Source organism: Aethina tumida, chromosome 1 (assembly GCF_024364675.1).
Source record: "Aethina tumida isolate Nest 87 chromosome 1, icAetTumi1.1, whole genome shotgun sequence".
Classification (NCBI taxonomy): Eukaryota; Metazoa; Arthropoda; class Insecta; order Coleoptera; family Nitidulidae; genus Aethina; species Aethina tumida.
The window spans coordinates 5,833,931-5,858,843 of NC_065435.1; the positions used below are offsets into that span (position 1 = coordinate 5,833,931).

The 24,913-nt window shown below is 29.4% G+C and overlaps 1 protein-coding gene across 3 annotated transcripts; it reads right to left on the bottom strand.

The window, feature by feature from the left end:
- On the bottom strand, window positions 1–24,696 carry LOC109594908 (la-related protein 1-like). 3 transcript variants are annotated; one of them, XM_020010175.2, is made up of 11 exons: window positions 23,741–24,696; window positions 14,054–14,107; window positions 6,234–6,656; window positions 4,012–4,139; window positions 3,761–3,950; window positions 3,279–3,706; window positions 2,541–3,122; window positions 2,320–2,480; window positions 1,771–2,260; window positions 1,501–1,715; window positions 1–1,260 (listed from the first exon to the last, which is right to left on the bottom strand). In XM_020010175.2, exons 1-11 carry the CDS (start codon window positions 24,410–24,412, stop codon window positions 1,226–1,228), a joined length of 3,378 nt encoding a protein of 1,125 aa, XP_019865734.2. In that variant the 5' UTR covers window positions 24,413–24,696; the 3' UTR covers window positions 1–1,225. The 3 variants fall into 3 exon arrangements, with proteins under 3 accessions (XP_019865734.2, XP_049817917.1, XP_049817918.1); XM_049961960.1 differs by lacking the exon at window positions 14,054–14,107 and having other exon boundaries at window positions 23,741–24,695; XM_049961961.1 differs by lacking the exons at window positions 14,054–14,107; window positions 23,741–24,696 and adding an exon at window positions 10,566–10,581.
- Between the last annotated feature and the right edge of the window lie 217 nt (window positions 24,697–24,913).

Consider the following 24,913-nt stretch of genomic DNA (forward strand, 5'->3'; position numbering starts at 1 on the left):
TTTGTGCGGTTTTAGTATTTTATTGTTTTTTTTAGTGTCATTGGAAGACATATAGCAGTCCTGACCACACTTCCACAACACACATTTACAACTAACTTATATTATATGATTTTATATATAAACGAATAAGTAAATGCAAGGAGTTGAGCAACGTATTTGAAAAAACCACTCATTATCACAATTTTATAGTATTTTTTAGCTAATGACTGCCGGAGTGTCGTAATCGCCGAAATTGCACAATATTGTTTGGTGTCATTAGTTAAAAAAATTATGAACACACCTAATATGTTATTCTAGAGAACTCCTTGCTAGGTCCTACATTTTGTGGGGAAAAATCTTCAACTATTATAATAAAACTATAAAACAAAAAGTCATAAAATTAAGGTTCTTAGTTCTCAAAAAAAAAAAAAACGCGATAAATACAGCTGACTGATTAAGTATATCATAAAATTAGCAATAGGACATACACTATTACATATCCTAAAAAATATAATGATTGCCCACTAGGTTATTACTCGAAATATCATGACAAATTTAACCTAATTATTATGCAAAAAAAAAAACTAATGAAGAAACTGGATAGTCGGAACTGTCGGTGTAAATATTTTCGGTGCCCTATTTATAAATGCTTCAGTGCAGTTAACAGTTATGCACATTAACCACGAATGTATGACGTTACAAAGAAATGCTTAATCCACGTTCCTTCAAGAATTTTTAATATAAATCTAAAAATACAACTAAAAATATGATGCCAAAGCAAAACAAAAAAAAAACAGCCTGTTTGATATATGCGAGTATTATGATAGTGAGCGATTTTCTTATGTACAATTTAGACTTCATCAACAACCAACACAAATAATTGCTGTTTAAAAAACAAAATAGTCATGACTAAAAAACAAATTAACAAAAGAAAAATGATCTGCAAACCGATACGGTCTGTAGCCTGTTTTTTCTGTCACTATTCATACGTTTATCTAGAAAAATATGAAAAACTATGTAAATATTTAAGGCAATGGCACCGAATATATAACAATAACTGCAACTACTTACAAATTTATACATTTTTTACATTTACATCTTTCATTAGAAAATGTGAATAACACAGATGACGTAAAGTTATGTTTTTTTAGTAAATCAAAAACCTTCAGTCTGTTGTGGGGGAGAGAAAGCTTTATTTTGCTTTACAAAAGTTTCAGAACACAATAACGTGGAATTATTGAGGATTTTAAACTGTTGTTCCAGATCCAGATTCACTTTTACCTAAAAAATAAATTAATTGCTTTCTTGTAAATTACCTAATATTTATTTAAAACTTTTGTGTGGTTAAAAATTAAACACTGCTTTCGAAATATTCATAACAGTAACCGAAAATATCCTTGTTAACATGCTTACAGAACCGTATTTCGAATGTCAGCACGGAAATATATAAAATACAAGTATCATTTTTATTATAAATTAATACTTAAACAAATTTACAACTTGAAATTCTCTCTTAATTACCTGCAGTTGTGATAGAGATTGTGACATTGGATTCGGCGGGTTTTGCCCTCCATGAATCGTTCCTGGAACGCTGATTGGCCTTTGGCCTGCCAGACCCAAATGACTGAGTCCTAGATCTGGACTGGATTGGTGCGCCTGCGTACTTGAAACCGGTGCCAGAAGGTGCACTTGTGCCTGGCTGAGGCGTGTCAGATTGCCTAACAGCATGACTATTTCTGTAATCAATCAACACATCAAATCCAACCTTACATTCAGCCAGTGACGCCATACCTGTGGTGCACTATCGAAGATCTCCTGTTGTGAGGTTCATCGTGTCGGCCGGTCTGACTTTCGGAGTAGCTGCGGTTCCTCTTCTGCTTATTGATGCACGGCTCCACTACCCTAAAGTCCTCGATGGTCTTGAATCTGTTCACGTACTGCTTGAGCTTAGCGTTGACCTGTAGGTTGCTGCTGAACTTGTAGTACTTCTGGAAGGCCCAGAACTTCTCCAAGCCGTAAAGCTGTCCGTTCTCGTAGTCCTTGATCGTCTCCTCCTGGAAGTCGTCGTAGAGCTGCGGCCTGAACTTGACCTCCAAGCCGTACGAGTAGAAACGGAAGAGGCATTCGAGACCGTAGCGGAAGCCGATCGCCGCATCTTCCAAGGCCAGGCTCTTGAATTCGTTGTACATGGTGCGGTTGAAGTTCTCACGCAAGAAGAACGACCAGAAGCGGAACAGCGTGTTCATTTCGTTCGATTGACCGATGCCGAAGCGTTTCCTTTCTGCAAACATAACAAATTATAATAGTAACTAGCGACATTGGTTGGTAATAAGATCATACCCTTTAGGCATTTCTGTCTGAATTTGTGGTAAGCCTGTTGGGTGAAGTTGTTGTCCTTTAGCAGTGCGTGTGAGGGATGTTGGAACGTGGGCAAAGCCTGAGGAACACTTCCGTAACTGGTGCCTAAATGATTCTCGCTAGGACTAGTTCCATAGCTGCTACTGCAAGTTAAACAAAACGTCAGTTTTAGAGGTTAAAATCGAAAAGTTTTGTAAACGTACTTGGCTGACGTTGTCCTGGTACGATGCTCTCTGACGTCCATGATCCATCCAACGTGATGCTCAACCGGAGGATTGCTCGAGTGCTTAGTCTTGCGTTTCCTGGGTGTCAAAGGATCCGGCTCTTGTTGATCCTTAACCACGGCGTAGAAACGAGGCACCTTCCTGTGTATTTGATCGCGATGCTGGTTCCTCCTGTTTCTGCTGCCCGAGGGCTGATCCTGCAGCCTCTGGTTGGCAGTATCGATGACCGGTGGCGGCGCCGGTGGCACCTCAGGATTTTGTTTTTTCGGCGCTGGCGGTGCCATCTTCTGGAAATCTTCTTGACTGATGACGTTCACCGTTTTGTAGCTGCCGTAGGAGCCAGAACGGTGGTCATCAGACTCGATCCACAGGTCCTCTTCGTAGTAGAACAGTCCGTCATTAATAGCCTGTTCGAGATCCTGTGTCATTTTGACACGTGTCGTCCAGTCGCCGGTGCGATCGTAACCTTCGTGTTTTGGCACACGGAATGAGGGCGCCTGAGTCACAATAAGCAACTTGTTGACGTCTCTGTCACTTAGCTCGTCAGAATCGTCTTCAAGCCTGAAATAAAACATGTAACGGTTTATATCTACTTTCCTCTACAATTTAAAGAAGATACACATCATTATTGATCAGTATTTACTTCCGAACACGATTTTTTAGCCGATTTACAGTACTATTCATGAATTGGTTAAATTAAAGTGTTTTAAGACTTACCAATCATTGGAGAAGGTGTTCTGCCTTCCAGTCGGAACGTCCTGGTCCAGTTCCTCGTCGAAATGGAACTCCAGATCCTCCCGTTCGAAGCTGTCTTTCTTCTTGTCCTCCTTCTTGGCCTTGTTCTCCTTGTTTTTTCTCTTGACCTCCTTCCAGTTTTCCTCAGCCTCTTTTTTGTCATTCTTGGTTTCGACTTCAACGTTGCCATTCGGATTCGAACTGTTCACCTTGTTGTTGTTGATGTTCTTGTTGTGGTCGATGTCGAGTGGCACGAACTCGGCTACGTCCGGGTTGAGATTGTCAACTGTTTGCTCGCGTAGTCGCCTCGGCAACGGTGGTGGTGGTACCAGGTGAGAGATGATTTCCTGTTCCTTGTCCGAGCTGTGGTCTAGAATGGGCCACTTTTTCGGTTCGTGCTTCGCTCTGACCTGAATAACACAATAATTAACATCGGGAACATGATTTGTGAAACGCTGGCGTACCTTGTAGTCGGGCGTAAGTTCAATTTTGTCTGACGTGCTTATCGCCTCCACTATCAGCTGCAGGTTGGCAGTCAGAGCTTGCACTCTGTGGAACGACGCGATCAACGTGACGGGAAGATAACCGTCGGGATCCATCTTTCTCCTCAAGAAGAAATCTCTGGACAAGTTGTCTTCGCTGAAGTAGTACTCGCTGTAAACAAATCGAGGGTTAAGAAGCCTGGACGTCGAACAAGTAAGTGGATTTTGCTTACATTTGATTTCTGATGTATTCCTTGAGGGTTGGAACGTCTAAGTTGAGGTAATTCAAACTGTTAAAGTAATACGTTCCCATGTATGGTAGAACGAATTTCTGGTTCTCTAGGTTTGAATTATGTTTTAGCTGAAACGAAAAATAAACAAACCATTAGTAAATTGTTAATATACACTGCAATTTTCAAAATTTTGAAGATATAATTTTGACGTGAATAACCTAACATTTTGACATCTCTATAAAAACCGTAAACTTTATTAACAGTTTTTTATAACAGAATAAGATAAGTAAGGAGAAATGTATGTTACTTAGTTTTCTACCACATTTGTAAGAATTTAGTATATTGATTGTACTATTATATACATAAAAATAATTTTCAGAAAAATAACCTAATAATTTGATGTCTGTATTAACAACTTCAACTTTATTACGTTTTTACATTTTATAGAATAAGATAAGTAAAGAAAAAATGTGTATTATTTAGTTTTCTATTAATTTGTAAGAATTTAATATATTAACTATATTTCAAATAATGTTCTGATGAATAATATAATAATGTGATATCTCTATAAACAGCTTCAACAGTATTACAAGTTTTTACATTTTATAGAATAAGAGAAGTAATGAAAAAAGGTATATTATTTAGTTTTTTACCACATTTTTAAGAATTTAATATATTAACTATACTTCAAATAATTTTCTCATGAATAATTTAATAATGTGAGATCCCTATAAACAGTTTCAACATTATTACAAGTTTTTACATATTACAAAATAAGATAAGTAAAGAAAAAATGTGTATTACTTAGTTTTCTATTAATTTGTAAGAATTTAATATTATTAACTACACTTCAAATAATGTTCTCATGAATAATCTAATAATGTGACATCTCTATAAACAGCTTTACTTAACTTTATTACCAGTTTTTACATATTATAAAAAAAGATAAGTAAATATAAAATGTAAGAATTTAATATATTAACTATACTTCAAATAATTTTTTCATGAATTATGTAATAATGTGGCATCTTATAAGCAGTTTAAATTTCACTACAAGTTTTTACATATTATAGAATAAGATAAAGAAAAAAAAATATATATTATTTAGTTTTCTATCACAATTATAAGAATTTTAAGAATTTTCAACTTTATTAAGAGTTTTTTATTTAACAGAGTAGAACAGTAAAATATATAAGTATATTCTAGTTTTTTAGGCAAAAATATAAGAATTTTCCAATTCCTATTTACAACAGTATAAGTAAGAAAAACATATATACTTAATTTTAAAATTGAAATTTATAAGTATATTCTTATGAATGCTTTAATAATTTGACATGTCTATAAACAGCTTCAACAAAAGTCAAATTCAAAGAAATATTAAGAAAGAAATGCATATTCGTTAGATTTATTCCACAATATTTTAGAATTTAATATACATTAAATAAAACTTAATTTCCAACAATTATCTTCAAAATTTTGAAAATTGATTTTGGTATGAAATGAATTTCCATTATGCAATTATTACCATGTCTCTTTTTAACTCTTCTTTAATCCATTTAGAAAAAAAAAGATTGTATAATTTACATAATGAAAGTTCTATTCATTCAAAACTAGTCTACAATATGGTATCTCATTTTATTCTGGCGTTCAACACTTCCAAAATGTGGAGCTCTAATTTGATCGAACCTGAAAGCTTCCAAGTCCACAATTGGATATATTGTTATCCAAGAACTGTTGACAGTGATGTCGAGGAAAATAATTTTCATGTTTCGTAAATTGTTGTCTCTTGTTTTGTAATAAAGCAAAGTTAAATCGATGAAAACCGTGATACACCTCGGGTCCAAAGGGCCGAGAGAATATATTAAATTCCAGCCGTCCATCATAATCTTCATAATCAAGATGATTCTGAAAATAAAATACAAGTTGATTGCCTCCGGCTGTCGTTTAAGATCCGCCGACTACCTAAAACGAACAACGGGTCGCAACAACTCTCTGTGTGCAAACGAACAAACAAAATCCAATCGATCGGCAACGTCAAATTTCCGGCGGCATTCTCCTCCACTCCACTCCGTTCCGGCACAATATGCTGCTTGAGCGAGCGACCTGGGCTCACGGCACACTGGCTGGCTCGAGGAGCCGGTCGAGTTCCGGGTCGAAAACGCGGACACACAGAAAATGAAATGGCCAACCCAACAAGCCGCACGCCGGCTTCGCATCCTTACCTGCCCAAAGTCCGGGCCGTCGCCCAAGTCGGTGTCGTTCGGCGTCCTCGGCTGTCTCGAGAACGGTCCCCTGCGACCGCCGCGCGCCCGCCCCCTGCCCCTGGGCGCCGCCGACGCCGGTCTCGGGTTCCCGTTCCGGCCGCTGTTGTGGTTGTAGCTGTTCAGCGACTCGGCCCGCCAGTCCCTGTCGCCGTCGCTGACCGTCGACTGCACGTCGTGGCTCCTGTCGTTCCTGCGACGATGGTTCTCGCCCTTCGCCTTCAGGTCGATCTCCAGCGGCACCCACTTGTGCTTCGCGTTGCGCTTCTTGTCCTTGTCGTTGTCATGGTCCTCCTGCGCGGGCTGAGGCTTGTCCGTTTTGGAGTTGGAGGGCGCCGCCACCGACGCCGCCGTGGGGCTGTTCGATCTTCGGGATGTCGCCGGCTGTAACGTAAACGACGCACGTTCAGTAACAATTCGTATTGACAGACAATTGATTATGGGACGGGGCAATCAATTCTTTATCTAAGATTGAACATTCCTTTTGTGTTTGATGTGATTATTATACGTAAATAAATTTTCAAAACAACTACAGGCTGAGGTCGTTGAAGTACGTGTGGTGAATAACGTTTTCCTTCTCGTACATCGGTGTTCTTTTAATTTAATGTTTACAGTAGATTGCTAATTCTCATGAATTACTTAATAATTTTGTCTTAGAGACGTCTTTCTATAAACAGAATCAATTTTATTAGATTTTTTATATACGATATTTTTTTAAGGTTGATGCCAAAATTGTGAGACTTAAGATTTAATATATTAAGCATATTCTTAATGATTTTCTTATGAATACCCTAATATTTTGGAACCTCTCGAAGCAGCTTCAACTTTCTAAATTACTAAATTTGATATTTACCAGTATATGTAAAAAAGAAATATATATTTATTAGTTTTTATAGTAGAATTGTGAGAATTTAATGTATTAAGCATATTCCTAATAATTTTCTTAGAAATAACCTAATAATTTGGTACCCCCAGAAGCAGCTTCAACTTTCTAAATTACTAGATTTGATATTTACCAGTATTTGTAAAAAAGAAATATATATTTATTAGTTTTTATACCAGAATTGTGAGAATTTAATGTATTAAGCATATTGCTAATAATTTTCTTAGGAACATTATTATTTTGGCACCTCTAGAAGCAGCTTCAACTTTCTGAATTACTAGATTTAATATTTATCAGTATATGTAAGAAAGAAATATATATATTAGTTTTTGTACCAGAATTGTGAGAATTTAATGTAATTAAGCATATTTCTAATAATTTTCTTATAAATACCTTAATATTTTGGCACCTCCAGAAGCAGCTTCAACTTTCTGAATTACTAAATGTGACATTTATCAGTATATGTAAAAAAGAAATATATATTTATTAATTTTTATAGCAGAATTGTGAGAATTTAATGTATTAAGCACATTCCTAATAATTTCCTTAGGAATACTCTAATAATTTGGCACCTCTAGAAACAGCTTCAACTTTCTGGATTACTAGATTTAATATTTACCAGTATATGTAAAAAAGAAATATATATTTATTAGTTTTTATAGCAGAATTGTGATAATTTAATGTATTAAGCATATTCCTAATAATTTTCTTAGGAATACCCTAATAATTTGGCACCTCTAGAAGCAGCTTCAACTTTCTGAATTACTAGATTTGATATTTACCAGTATATGCAAAAAGAAATACATATTTATTAGTTTTTATACCAGAATTGTGAGAATTTAATGTATTAAGCATATTCCTAATAATTTCCTTAGGAATACTCTAATAATTTGGCACCTCTAGAAACAGCTTCAACTTTCTGAATTACTAGATTTAATATTTACCAGTATATGTAAAAAAGAAATATATATTTATTAGTTTTTATAGCAGAATTGTGAGAATTTAATGTATTAAGCATATTCCTAATAATTTTCAAGGAATACCCTAACAATTTGGCACCTCTAGAAGCAGCTCCAAACTTTCTGAATTACTAAATTTAATATTTACCAGTATATGTAAAAAAGAAATATATATTTATTAGTTTTTATAGCAGAATTGTGAGAATTTAAAGTATTAAGCATATTCCTAATAATTTCCTTAGGAATACTCTAATAATTAGGCACCTCTAGAAACAGCTTTAACTTTCTGAATTACTAGATTTAATATTTACCAGTATATGTAAAAAAGAAATATATATTTATTAGTTTTTATAGCAGAAATGTGAGAATTTAATGTATTAAGCATATTACTAATAATTTCCTTAGGAATACTCTAATAATTTGGCACCTCTAGAAGCAGCTCCAACTTTCTGAATTACTAAATTTAATATTTACCAGTATATGTAAAAAAGAAATATATATTTATTAGTTTTTATAGCAGAATTGTGAGAATTTAAAGTATTAAGCATATTCCTAATAATTTCCTTAGGAATACTCTAATAATTAGGCACCTCTAGAAACAGCTTCAACTTTCTGAATTACTAGATTTAATATTTACCAGTATATGTAAAAAAGAAATATATATTTATTAGTTTTTATAGCAGAAATGTGAGAATTTAATGTATTAAGCATATTACTAATAATTTCCTTAGGAATACTCTAATAATTTGGCACCTCTAGAAGCAGCTCCAACTTTCTGAATTACTAAATTTAATATTTACCAGTATATGTAAAAAAGAAATATATATTTATTAGTTTTTATAGCAGAAATGTGAGAATGTAATGTATTAAGCATATTCCTAATAATTTTCTTAGGAATACCCTAATAATTTGGCACCTCTAGAAACAGCTTCAACTTTCTGAATTACTAAATTTAATATTTACCAGTATATGTAAAAAAGAAATATATATTTATTAGTTTTTATAGCAGAAATGTGAGAATGTAATGTATTAAGCATATTCCTAATAATTTTCTTAGGAATACCCTAATAATTTGGCACCTCTAGAAACAGCTTCAACTTTCTGAATTACTAGATTTAATAGTTACCAGTATATGTAAAACAGAAATATATATTTATTAGTTGTTATAGCAGAATTGTGAGAATTTAATGTATTAAGCATATTCCTAATAATTTTCTTAGGAATATCCTAATAATTTGGCACCTCTAGAAGCAGCTTCAACTTTTTTATATGATATTTATAAGTATATGTAAAAAAGACATACATATGTATTAGTTTTTATAGCAGAATTGTGAGAATTTAATGTACTACTGTATCCTAATAATTTGGCACTCCTAGAAGCAGCTTCAACTTTATTACTAAATTTGATATTTTCCAATATAAGTAAAAACAATTGTATATTAATTAGTTTTACACCAGAATTATTATTATATTATAATATCCTAATAATTTGGCACCTCTAGAAGCAGCTTCAACTTTTTTATATGATATTTATAAGTATATATAAAAAAGACATACATATGTATTAGTTTTTATAGCAGAATTGTGAGAATTTAATGTACTACTGTATCCTAATAATTTGGCACTCCTAGAAGCAGCTTCAACTTTATTACTAAATTTGATATTTTCCAATATAAGTAAAAACAATTGTATATTAATTAGTTTTACACCAGAATTATTATTATATTAAACATATTCCTAATAATTTGACCTTAATAAGCAGCTGGAACTTTAGCTTTTATATATTTAACAGTGTAAGGGAATACATAAATGTTTTTTAGTTTTACTTTATAATTATAAGAATTTAATTAATATGTCATATACACACCAAATAATTTTCTCGCGTACGCCTTAGTAATTTGACACATTTACGAACAGCTTCAACCATATTTTATATTTATCGACATAATGAATTTTAAAACCGATTACAAACTGAGGCCGTCGAAGTACGTGCGGTGAATATTGTTTTCCTTGTCGTACATCAGAGTTCTTTTAATTCAATCCTTCCAGTAATTTTGCCTCAATCAATTCAACCAATTGCTTATTCATTACTCCATTATAACAGATTTAAAACGCAGAACACATGCAAACACATCAAACAATCGGAAACGTTTCTCTACCTTCATTTATTTCGAATCCGACGCAAAATACGAACACGATCGCGGACGCATCTCTTTTCTGAACGACCGACGAGCGAAACGCATCACCCTGCACCGCGAATTAATATTATTATTATTGTTATTAATAAATCACTCGACGCTTCGTCAAGTGGGCGTAATTGTCTGCTTAAATGTTGTTAATTATGGGATACAAAAAGTATTTTTTCGACACGCACACTTGTGCGAAAGGAGTCGAACCTCTGCACACGGGTGTTTCATCATTTAATTTCATAATCTAAAATGCCATATTTACCATTCCGTAAACTGACTCACACACACATACACAAAATACGTCGCACGACAAATGAAAAATTGTACAATTAAAATTATAATAACGCGGCCTTCACATGGCGTTTTTTAAAAAATTTAATCCGGTACGTAACGACCAACTAACGGCGTCGATTATTTAAATTCGTTGTGATTTTTTTTCGAATCGCGACTCCACTGTCGGTTTCACGCACACCTTGGTTTTATGTAAGTGCGGTGTGTGCACTGTTACTGTTGCATTGTTCTAACTAAATCGTTCCGCGATAGGATTGAATTTTTGCGAAACGTATACCAATTTATTGGGTTCCGATAAAGTTAAATTTAATTTTTATTTTATTCACTTCGACATAAAATATTGTCTGATAAATTTGTTTTGTTAGACAATAATAAAATTAAAATACATTCATGGTGTCCTAAATTTATTGATTCGGATTGAGTGGGATATTTATAAAAAAAAACTTTGTAATGTACTTCTTTCAAACAAATATTATCACTTATAAATTGAGAGAATTCATGTATAACTTTAAATAAAACAATATTTAATTAAAATCAATGTTTCCAATATATATCTTGTTGTTTAAATATCAATTTATAACGATTTTTTTAGATTTATTTAAATCAAATTAATTAACAAATCAACAGAAACTAAGAATGTATAAAATATGTTAAAATTCCTTTTTATATTAAAACAACTAAAAATAAAACAGGAATAATATTTTATTTTTTTAAATGACAATATCGCTAAAAATAATTAAATATTCCTATAAATTAAAAAGTTGCGAATTTGTTGATCTTTAGCTTTGGTAATTTTAATTACGTAAATGTTCATTAAATATTTAGTAAAGAATTAACAAGTATTTTTGTTTAATAACATTTCTGAGTAATAAAAAATTGTTATATCGTAATGCTTTTATAAATTATATTATAAATTGTCTTAAAGAAGTAATATTATTTATATATTTGATATTAATATTTTACGTTCTATAAAGTAAAATTAATTATTAATTAATTTAAACAATAATTAAAGAAAATTAACATTAATTTGGTTAAATAATTCAATTAAATGTATAATTATTAACAATTTTAAACTCTTGAAACAATTATTAATGAAGATTTAAGAATAAATTTATTAAATACTTTATTTAAAATTTGGAAAAAATGGTATTTTTTATATTAATAATTTTACTTTCTTTGAAATAAATTAAACAATTATTAAAGAAATTTTAACAATAATTTTATTAAATAATTTATTTAAATATAAAGACATTCATTATAATTTAAACTTTTTTTGAACAAAAATTGTTGTATCTTTCATATTAATAATTTTACATTAAATGAAGTAAAAATGTTGAATTTTTCATAATAATAATTTTATATTTTTTGTGGTAAAGTAAGTAAATTATTAATGAAAATTTATCAATAAATTTAGTAAATAATCTATCACAAAAAGGTTGATTTCTTATAAATAATTTTAAATTCTATAAAGAAAATTTAACAATTTTAATGAAAAAAAAAAAAATAATAATAATTTTGAAAAAAAAAAAATTGTTTAAATATATTTTTTTCCATAATAATTTAAACATTATATAAAGTACGTTAAACAACTTTTAATGAAAATTGTATAATAATTTTATTAAATAACTTAATTAAATATAAAGATTTTCATCATAATTTAAACATTTCTTGAAACAAACTTCTATCTTTAATATCAATGATTTTTCATTCTATGAATTAATTAAGCAATTATTAATGAAAATTTAATAATAATTTATTTAAATATAATGATTTTCATCAAAATTTAAATATTTTTTCAAAAAAAAATCGTAATTTTCATATTTATAATTTTACATTTTATGTAAATTAAACAATTCAGTTAAGTAATTTATTTAAATATAGAGATTTTGATAATTTAAACATTACTCTAAAGAATTTCTATCTTTAATATTAATAATTTTACATTAAATAAATATTTGTTTGAAAAAAAAAAATAATCATATAAAAATTGTTTATTTGATAATAATAATTTGTTTTTCTATAACGTAATTTAATTAATTAACATTAGTTTTGTTAAATAATATTTATAATGTAAACATTTTTTTAAGCAATTAAAACAATAATTTTATTAAATTATATTAATAATTTAACCATTACTTGAAGGAAAATTGTTATATCTTATATACAGTAATAAAATTTAATCAATTCATAAAGATTTAGCAATAATTTTATCAAATAATTTAAATATAGAATTTTTTATCATAATTTACACATTACTTGAAAAAATTTTTATATCTTCTGCATTGATAATTTTATAATATATGAAGTAATTTAAATAATCAGATTTAGTAGTAATTATATTAAACAATTTATTTAAATATACAAATGTTTATCATAATTTAAACATTACCTGAAATAAATCAGTAATTTAAACAGTTATTAAATTGTTTTATTAAATAATTTATTTAAATACTGCTTGTGAAAAATTGCCTTATTATTTTGATAATTTCTTATAAACAAATTTATAACAGATGTTCATTAAAATTAACAATTAACCAAACATTTCTTGGAAAAGCATTGTAATAAAAATAATTTTGTTAAATAAATAACACGGAAAATCAATGAAAATAATATTTCAACACACTGCAAAATATATATTTTTTAACATTGATTTTTTGGACACTTTAAACGCAAATTTCTATTATGGTTGTAAAAATTTTTTGTATAAAATGTCGACATACAATAGTATTTCTTCGTTTTTTTGGAAAGAAACATTTTATAATAAAGTAAATTATAATTTTAGACCTTCTTGCCCTTAACTCCTTTCAAACCACCACATCACATGCCAATCAAACAGTCAAAATCCAGATTAAAATCACATCAAACAGCAAAAGCAACAGAAAAAAATAAAAAAAAAAAAAACATAATTAGTCACATATTTTAAATCCCATTTTCAAATCATTTTCCCATATTCCGGCACCAAAGCCAGATTTCGAACGCAATTAAATCTTTATCGCATTTTAATGATAACATATTTCAAGAATAAATACCCGTTTCGACGGATGCAACAAATTATGTATCGGGACAAAATTAAATTCACATGTGCACAACGATTAAAACCATCAAAACAACTCATAATTTTATTACATTAATAAAAACATTCATAACAAAAATATCTTAAATGTACTGGGTGTTGACTTGACGTCCGGTTCGGCATGAAGAATCGTTGAATTCTCCATGGACTGTTGTCGTTCTTCTTCATTCAATCAACCCTGGTAAAACAGTGACTAATTTTTTTCGGATTAAACACACAAAACGATTTTAATTTTGCCCGATACTCGAGTGCATTTAAAAATATAATCAAGATGTTGATGATGGTTAATGAATGGCCCCGTATAATGGCGGAAATATAAATAAACAATGGCCGTTGCCAAGATATAAAAATCGCGGGACTAAAAATAAATAGAAAACAATACTAACCTCAGTGTGATCTCCTAATGTCGGCCAATCACATATATCACTAAAATCACTAGCCTGAAAACAAAATTAACAATATTACTTCGTTGCATATTTGACCAAGATAACATGTGTTTGAGTGCACATTGCAAAGTTGACCCAAAGTAACCTACTGATATTCGAAATAGAGTTTGTTGATGATAAAAATAAGTTAAATATAATAATAGCAGGGTTTTACATAACGTTTTATCGCACCATCTACTTTATTACATTTTATCTCTTAATTAATATTCATCTGCTTTTTCTAACTATGGTAATTATCACATACTTACAACTTTATGTGTGTATATTAAATGGAAAAAATGTGATTGTATTCGATGTTCCGACACGTTTCCATTAACACTCATTATTTGAATAATTTTCAGTTCGTTATCGGGCCAAACGAAATGGTTCAAAACCAATTTCTGTACATTACAAACTCGTAGTTTCGACCAATTTCACCTTTGATATATCGAATTTGTCGAAACGAAAACGGTGGAACGCTAATTTCCGTAAAGGTCATTAAATTTATCGCATTAATCAAGTTTTAAAAGTGGTACATTTTAATACAAAAAAAAGGCAAGTTGCATTCAAAAATTCCGACTCAAACTTGTCACCCGTCAAGGACGAGGAACTTTTATTATGTTTCATTAAAAAATAATTTGTGGAGAAAGTTTATGTCGCGTATTATAATCGCACTAATGCAATATTTATTTTGCATACATTTTTCCGGTTTTCAACTCGAAAAAATAAAATAAAACGAGTTGGTTGCAACATTTTTCATTCACCTTCTGCGTTATTTGGAATTGGTTCGTTGAATCGATTATTCTTGACATGTTCTCTAATATCTATGTTAAATAATGAACATTCACTGATTTTTCTTTTAAATATTCACAATAATAATTTCTCTTTATATAAAAAAGTTGCAATTATTAAATAAGATTAGTTCGATGAAAAAGGATTAACTTGTGACTCAAGTTCCTCATTATCTATGTTAATATTTACTTGAACATTGAAACAATTTTTTTTAATATGTATCTTTTATATTAATCGTTTTAATTTTAGTATTGAAAAGAATTTTTTAAGGTGTATCTTTATATAACTAAAATTTTCACATTCTATGAAGAGATTTAGACTCTTATTAAATAAGATTTATTTGGGATTAGTTCACTTAATTAATATTCCTGACATGTGACCCAAATTCCTTATTATCTATGTTAATACCTAAAGTTTTAAGTGAATTTTCCTTAATTTTTAAACTCAAATCAATTTTTTAATGTGCATCTTTGTATAACTAATATCCTCACAATCTATAAAGATTTAGACTATTACTAAATAAATTTACTGAATCAATATTCCTGACATGTAACCCAAATTCGTTATATCTATGTTGATATTTATAAATTTTGTACTGAAAAAGAATTTTTTTATGTATATATTTGTATAAATAATATTTCCACATTCTATGAAAAAATTTAGACAATTATTAAATTAATTTATTCGGAATTAGTTACCTAGTTTAATATTCCTGACTTGTGACCCAAATTCTTTATTATCTATGTTAATATTTATAAGTTTTAATTGAATTTTCATTGGTTTTTGTAATGAAAAAGAATTTTTTATGTGTATCTTTGTACAACTAATATTTCCAAATTCTATGAAGAGATTTAGGCAATTAATTAAATAAGATTTATTTGAAATTCCTTCGCTGAATTAATATTCCCTGACATGTGACCCAAAATCCCTTATTATCTATGTTAATATTTATAAGTTTTAAATGAATTTTCATTAGTTTTTGTACTGAAAAACAATTTTTTAGTGTGCATCTTTGTATAATTAATATTTTCACATTCTATGAAGAAATTTAGACAATTATTAAATTGATTTATTCGGAATTAGTGAGCTAAATTAATATTCCTGACATGTGAATTCCATTAGTTTTTGTACTGAAAAGGAATTTTTTTAATGTGTATCTTTGATATTAATAATTTCAACTTCTATAAATTATTAAACAATATTTGTTAGGAATTAGTTCAGTGAATCAATATTCCTGACACGTGACCCAAGTTCCTCATTATCTATGTTAATTTTACGTGAGTTTTTATTAGTTTTAACAGTGAAAAACAATTTTTTAAATATGTATCTTTGATATTAATAATTTTACAGTCACATAAAAAAATTTAAACGATTATTAATAGGAGTTATACTTCACTGAAAAAATATTTCAGACATGTGACCCAAATTTTTTATTATCTATGTTAATATTTATGAATTTTACGTTAATTTTCATTAACTTTAACAATGAAAACATATTTTTATATGTACCTAAAGTAACTTAAACAATTTTTAATAATAATTTATTTAAATACAGGAATATTTATCTTTACTTGGAAAAAAATTTCAAATTCTACAAAGTAATTTAAACGATTATCAAATATTATTTATATGGAATTAGCTCGTTAAATCAATATTCCTGACATGTGACCCAAGTTCCTGATTATATATGTTAATATTTATGAGCTTTACGTGAGTTTTCATTAGTTTTAACACTGAAAAACATTTTTTTTAAATACAACACAACATAATATATTTAATTTGTAAACATTTAGATAACATATTTAAGTAACATTAAGACGTCATTAGTGAAGAGATAATTAAAATCAAATTAACCAATTTTCAACAGTATCAAAAATCAATAAAGTATGACTCAACAATTTTACTGTGTTTTCGAAATCAACCGTACCAAATTTCAATAATTTAATAAGTTAATAAGTTAAAAGGTAATTTTCTGGTGCCTGAATTAATTCATATTTGATCTGGATTTAATTATCGCCTAAGTGATGTGGAAACGTGTGTCCAAGCCACCGAATTAGCTTCGACAATGACCCAATAATCTGATGCAACGTAAAAAGTAAAAAATAAAAAGCATTCCGTAAAGCCAGAACGTCCAGAATCCACCCCGCTCTCGCAATCGAAATAACCCGAAATCTCTCTCAAATTGGACTTTTATAAATAGACGGGAGTCACATTTGGAAGCCGCACACTCGCAAGCCCGATGCGACGATTAAAAATTTTACCTGATTGTTATCACGTTGATTTTTCATACCATCGTTGGCACGGGCGCAAATTAATTTTCCGCGTTCACGATGTTTGAAAACAGAACGGGACTAAACAACAACAAAACGCACGTTCCGCTGAATGCGAGAGGGTGTCCGGTTACCACGTCCGCGATCCGGTGGCCGGGTTATCGATTGCGAAACCGTAACCGGCCGCTGCAACTGCCGCGGACTACGTGCAATTAAGGATTTCGATTGACCGACCGGCCTTTGCTGGCGGATTTTCTGGGGTGCAGGTGGTGGCGACCGGGCCACGTGGAGACGTTACAATTTGTTACATGTGTTGGGCCTATAAATTGTTTTTTTTTTTTTTCTATACATATATTTGGATTATATTATTTCAATGGGTCTATTTATAGGTTTTTAAACATCTGTCCTAAAAATGTACCGCTACTAAGCAGCAGATTAGAGAAAGATAAGCGATTTCATCTCGGGATGTACGAAATTTTTGATAACGATCGACGTTTTTGGGGGGGTTTTTAATTTGTCATTTTTAATCAATTAAATGTATTTATCGGTCGGTGCGTGGAAAATTTTTCGGCTGTGAAAGTGACATTAAATTTAAATATAACCCAATCGTTCGTCCTAATGGAGAAACTTTGTTTAATGAATTTCGATGAGTTCGAAAATTTATTGTTATGTAACGACGAAAAATTTACTAATCTAAAATTACATTTAAATTATTTATATTGAAAAATAATAATAATTATTCTTATTATTATTAAAAGTTTGTATACATTTCAAAAAAATCATGTTAATTTTTACTTTACTTTACAAATTGAATTTTGTACAGAAAATGAAAAAAATAATTTATTTTAAAACTTCCTTATTTAAAATATTTTTTTACATATTTTAAATGTTTATTTTATTTTTTTTAATTATGTAACAAGATGAATTTGTCAAGAAAAAGTATTTTATTGTTTTAATTTTTTTTTTATTTATTATAAAAGTCTAATTTTCAATTTAGGTTGTATATATTTTGAAAAGTTCATTTACATATTTTCTTTTATATAAAAAGTTGACTTATATACAAGATAGAAAAAATAATTTATTTAAAAAATATTTTTTAATTTTTAAAATTATGTAGTAAGTTGAATTTGCCACGAAAAGAAAGAAAAATTTATTTAATCAATTTAATATTTCTTTTTATTTGTTATAAGTCTAATTTTCTACTTATATAACAGACTGAATTTATAAGCAAAAAGGAAAATAAAATTGTCAGGAAAAAGTAAATACAAACATGTGTAATATTAACAATATTATCTTACTGTTCACAATTATGCAATAAATTGAATTAATAGTCTATTAATTATTTTAAAACTCACTTATTTGACACAATTTTAATTTGAATTTGATAAAAACACAGAAATAGTAACCATGTGCTACATATTTAATCACCGTTTAAATTTATCTCATTTTAATTAACTTCTACTCATGATGTATTATTTACATTTTCCCATTTTATTATAGACTAAATTTGGATTTCATAATTGATACTTAATTAAAATGGGGAAAATTATACTTATATTTTAAATTAAATTATTTAATTAAATATTATAAATTATTTTATACTGTTGAAAATAATATATACTCATATTTTTTCTACTTTTATAATAGGTAATACAATGCCAAGATAATTTCGTTATCAATTTTGGAATGCAATGAGTTAAATTTGAGTGAAATCGATACATAATTGATGTGCAAGTAGCTTATTACTTGAAAATATAATCGAAATAACAAACGAATGAACATATATATAGATAATCAAACAAAAACATGCATATGTAAGTTCCCTGATATTAAATTTTATTTTAAACAGTTTTAAAACCGTTTTTACTATAACATACTTATTTTTTATTTATTAATATTTTGCCATATATGTTACAAATATAAATTTATCTGCCAGCAAAATTTTTTAATTTTAATTGTGTTTCATAAAAGTTCATATCTCGTTATTTTATTACAAAATCATTTAACGCCATTTAAAAATTCAGAATCACCATCTTAAAAAATAATTTCCAGTGGCAACTTTACTAGATACACGAGACACATGAGATACCTGCCCTTATCTTATCAAAGACGAAAAAAGGTGTTTGAACGGAGGCAGAGACGGATAAAAAAAAGGAAAACGTGACTGCCACTCTATTAAATTACATCCGACTTAGCGAAAACGCTTTTTTGCTGGCAGACCAACTTGTTTTTAGAACGAAGAGTTCTCAAATTGTTTTTTTAACGTAAAAGTTGCCACATCAAAAAAATATATAATTTTTTTTCACTGGCAGATTAATGTAGAAACTGTCGTTGTGAATATCAACAACAGAAAAATCTATTCAGAGTGATACTAATGAAACATTAATTAATAATGCATAAAAATCATTTTTTTCATGACAGACAAATTTTTCTAGGTAGGAAAGACTTCAAACTGATATTTAAACTAAAACAAAAATTAAGTCTAATTCGTTTTTATGTATATTAGCCATAAACAATGAATTTGAAAAATACATTTTCATAAAAATACTTTCAAAAATTAATCAGGAATAGAGATTTTTTGCCGTTTTTTGATATATTTCTTATTATTAAGGAAGTACCAGTCTTGACCAACCTCTAATTAATGAATAAAAAATTAAAATTGTCTGAGCAAATCATTTTCTTTCCTGGCAGACGATTTTTTATGAGCAGAAAAGATCACAAACTGATTTTTAAACAAAATTATTAGGAAAAATTTTACTCTATTATTGTAATAACATTTTTTTATTTATATATAATTTTTTTCCCAAACAAGGCACTATTTAACAACAGTAGTGAGTTTGAAAAATATATTTTCATAAAAATACATTCAAAAATTAATCAGAACTAGAAATTTATTGCTGTTTTTTGATATATTTCTTATTATTATGGAAGTACCAGTTTTGACCAACCTCTAATTAATTAATAAAACATTAAAATTGTCTGAGCAAGTCATTTTCTTCCCTGACAGATGATTTTTTATGGGTAGAACAGATCACAAACTGATTTTTAAACAAAATTATTAACAAAAATTTTACTCTATTATTGTAAAAAAACATTTTTTTTATTTATTTTCATAAAAATACTTTCAAAAATTAACCAGGAATAGATTTCTTGACGGTTTTGAAATATTTCTTATTATTATGGAAGAAACAGTTTTGATCAACCTCTAATTAATCAATAAAAAATTAAAATTGTCTGAGCAAGTCATTTTCTTCCATGGCAGACGATTTTTTATGGGTAGAACAGATCACAAACTGATTTTTAAACAAAATTATTAACAAAAATTAACTCTATTATTGTAAAAAATTTTTTTTTATTTATATACGTTTTTTTTTCAAAACTAGCTGCTATTTAACAATAGTAGTGAGTTTGATGAAAATATTTTCATAAAAATACTTTCAGAAATTGATCAAAAAACAAATTTCTGGACATTTTTTGACATTTTTTATTATTATGGAAATTCCAGTTTTAACTCTAATTAATTAATAAGAAATTAAAATTTATATCTTTATTTTCGCTGGCAAATTTTACAGATAGAAGATATCTCAAACTGATTTTTAAACATAAAAGAATGGACAAAAATTAAATTTAATATTGTAAATAACATGTTTTAAATATTTTTCCATATATATTTTTATAAGAAAACGATGTTTTCAACATGTTTCTTGCCACAATGAAAGCTCTAGTTCAGGCTAATCTCCTGAACATCTCGGACACGCAAATAATCGCCACAATCGGGGCTTATAAAACATAAACCCCAAAGCGCACCCGTACAAAACGCAGCACAATAGCTCGGCAACATCTCGTCACCGTTACCCGAATCGTCCGGTGTGCGTTTACCCCAAAAATGCAAAACATTTCTTTACATAATCAGGGATACCGACGATCCCGTAAACCGTGGGGTCAACGGCTTTTGTTACACGTCCACCTGGGCCGTCGACCACCGAGCGCATGCAAAAAAAAAAAAAATTAAACTGAAATTACCTGAAAACTGCGTTTGCGAAACGCGAATTTCCCGGTGAGCCGCACAATTAAGCCGAAAATTTTGAAACGACCGAAGACAATCGACGGTCACGGCGACAATCGCATTTTAATTGGCCCATTGCCGACACGGGTAATTGTTACGTTTGAGATATTGCGATTGATATCGGGACGTGAGCGCACAATTTTGAATGTCACGGTCCGAGTTTTTCGATCGTGCCGCTCTTTAATGACATGCATGTAACTAATTAAGGCGAAACGATATTCCTCTATCGGTATGCCGACAGAAAATACAACGTTTCAACTCAAATCCGATTGTTAAACCGCCTCTACCTACGTTAATTAAGCAGTTTTATTGTAAGGCAAGGACAAATTGTCACTTAATTGTTTAATATGAGCTGGTTAATTAGCATATTGTATTTATTTAATTTTTTTAAAGACTGTGGAATTTTGAAAAAGTTTCATTTCGAGTTTTCGACATGCAAAAAATGTATGAAGGACACTCTGTTTATGTAATAAATTTCTAACGATACACGTATTTTACAATTAATCAATTAAGAATGAAGGACGAAAGCACCTGCAAACTATACGGTAAACAAAAATGGGATCAATTACGTTTGGAGGCCACGAAAAATTGTTTGAAACAAATAGTAATAAACTACAAAATCTGTAGTTTACGATATTTTTATATTTTATAATATAAATTATATTGAAAGTTATTTATAACATTTTTTGATTTTCTGGAACAAACATGCAACAAACAACAATATCAAAAATGTTTATTATAACACATTGTAAATTCAACGGCTGAATAGGCCAAAAATTTATTATATAGGGAAGTTATAGATGTTTCTAAAGATAAAAAAGGGTAAATTTAAGAATAATCAACCCAAATAAACTCCTAAAAAATTTAATATAAAATTAAATTTTAATATTAAAGATATAAAATATATAAATGTGAATTATATTGAAGTTATAAATGTTTCTGAAGATAAAAAAATGTAAATTTAAGAATAATTACAAAATAATCAACACAAATAAAATTATAATAAAATTATATTTTAAATTTTAATATTAAAGATATAAAATATATAAATGTGAATTATATTGAAGTTATAAATGTTTCTGAAGATAAAAAAATGTAAATTTAAGAATAATTACAAAATAATAAACACAAATAAAATTATAATAAAATTATATTTTAAATTTTATAAAAGTTTCTGAATATAAAAAGTATAAATTTAAGAGTAATCACAAAATAAAATAAAATAAAATTTTAATATTAAAGATACAAAATATACAAATGTGAATTATATTTAAGTCATAATGTTTTCGGAAAATAAAAAATGTAAATTTAAGAAAAAAAAAAAAAAAATACAAAATAATTAACCCATATAAAATTCAAATAAATTAAAATAAAATTATATTTTAAATTTTAATATTAAAGATATAAAATATACAAATGTGAATTAAATTTAAGTTATAAATGTTTCTGAAAATAAAAAATGTAAATTTAAGAAAAATTATAAAATAATTAACCCAAATAAAATTCTAATAAATTAAAATAAAATTATATTTTAAATTTTAATATTAAAGATATAAAATATACAAATGTGAATTACATGGAAGTTATAACTGTTTCTGAAATTAAAAAAAATGTAAATTTAAAATAAAATTAAATTTTAAATTTTAACATTAAATATATAAAATATTTAAATGTGAATTATATTAACGTTATAAATGAATAATAATAAGAAAGTGTATATTTAAGAATAATTACAAATTATAGTAAAGATATAAAACATAAAATGTGAATTATATTTAAGTTATGAATGTTTCTAAATATGAAAAATTGTAAATTAAAAATATAAACGATAATATTTATAAATCTTTCTAATTATGCAATAATTTTAAACCAAAGCATGCCACATTGCATAAATTTTCAAAGATAAAAATGTTGAATTTTAACACAAACAAAATTCTAAAAATTGTAAAACAAAATAAGTTTAAAAACTGTACCCTGTTACTGACAGTGTGAAATTTTGGATCGCCTATAATTCAGCCCAGACACGTAATTGCGTGGATTTTGTTTTGTTGGCCAGTGTTCGTTTCGCGATTTATTTTCGAACACATCGAAAAATTATAAAAGTGTTGTTTTGACGTGTTAAAGTAACATTTAAACGGAATTGATAAAAGCTCTGAATCGAAACGTTTTGTAAATCGGCTATTTCGGCGATATTAAGAAATCGAGGTCAAGCGAATAAATTAAATTATATAAGTTGAAAGATACCTATACAACAGGTCTCCATTGACACGATTATAATTATTCAAAATTTATTCAAAAAAACTGAGAGAAATTATGGTGACCTTACATAATTTTTTCGACTCATAATTATGGCGTTTAATTATGCAATTGACATTAGCTAAGGAAAAATCGACGTGCAAAGCCAAAAAGCAACAACAAACAAATCAGTGGAACAGCAAAACAACAGCTTAATTCAATGGAGCAAACAAACTTATCCCAATGAATTAGCCGAGCAGGCAGGCACAGAATCACAGGACTCACCTTTTGATTATATCTTCGCTTGTCTTTGGGTGCCTTAACAATTCCTGACGGAAGCTGAGGTCCATTGGTGGTCGGCGCCGGAGCCGCCGCCACCGCCGCCTGTTTCTTGGGCTGCGGTTTCTCAGCTTGGGGTTCTTTGGCAACGACTGGGGCCACATTGGGGTTGGCGTTTTTCAACTGCCAAGGGTTGACTTTGGGTATGGGCGCTTCAACGAACACCTTCTTGTTTTCACCAGTGGACTCTTCGGTGGCAGAGGTGGCGGTAGCTGCCGGCTCCTTTGATTCCTTTGGCTCCTTCTCCTTGCGCTCGTGTTTGTCATGCTTCTCGGGCTTCTCGTGAAAACCGTTGACCGGGTGCTTCTTGTCTTTCTTGTGGCGCTCGTTTTTGCGCTCCTTGCGACTGTGACTGACGACGGGGGTGAACGAGCTGTCGTCGTCGGTTTCGGGCGTTTCTTGTGGTTTTTCGACGGCCGGTTGGGTCGGTGATTTTTTGGGCTTGGGTGACAGGCCACATTCCGTGGATGGGGCCGTTTCTTTAATTGTGGTGTTTACATTTAAAGCGGTTTGTGCCTTGGCAACAGCATGTGCGTAAGATGCTCCGCTATCGGCTTTAGTACAAATGTCATCCCCTGATTGAGGGTTATTTGACAACGGTGCGGCATGTTTATCCATCCTTGCTGGTCTGCTACTCTATTAAATGCAACACTCACAATATTTAACAGTATTTTATGTTACTGGGAACAATATGGAGTGTAACCATGTTGTTCAGAAACGCATGGTATTCGTCCACACTGATTGTTGCCTATTATACGATCATCACACAACAACACGACACATTTAATCCAAAAACACCTTGTTATATAACACAGACAGCTGTTCAGCTATAGTTTATATCAACTAACTACAACTAACTAATGCAAAAGTTTACTTTTGAACACTCACAGAGAAGTCATGCTTTGTACAACTCTTTGGTTCTCTTTGCTTCTTGGGAATTTTTATCCCAATTTAGCCAACATAAACATACCCAAGCGCCAAATTCAAATCGTTCGAAACCATGTGGTAACTCTAACATGACAGGTTAGGTTTTTACAGGTACCTGTATTTTCTGTCATACGTGGTCATAAAATTTATATTGTGACACAATATTCTTTAACTCGCCGGATATAAATAAAC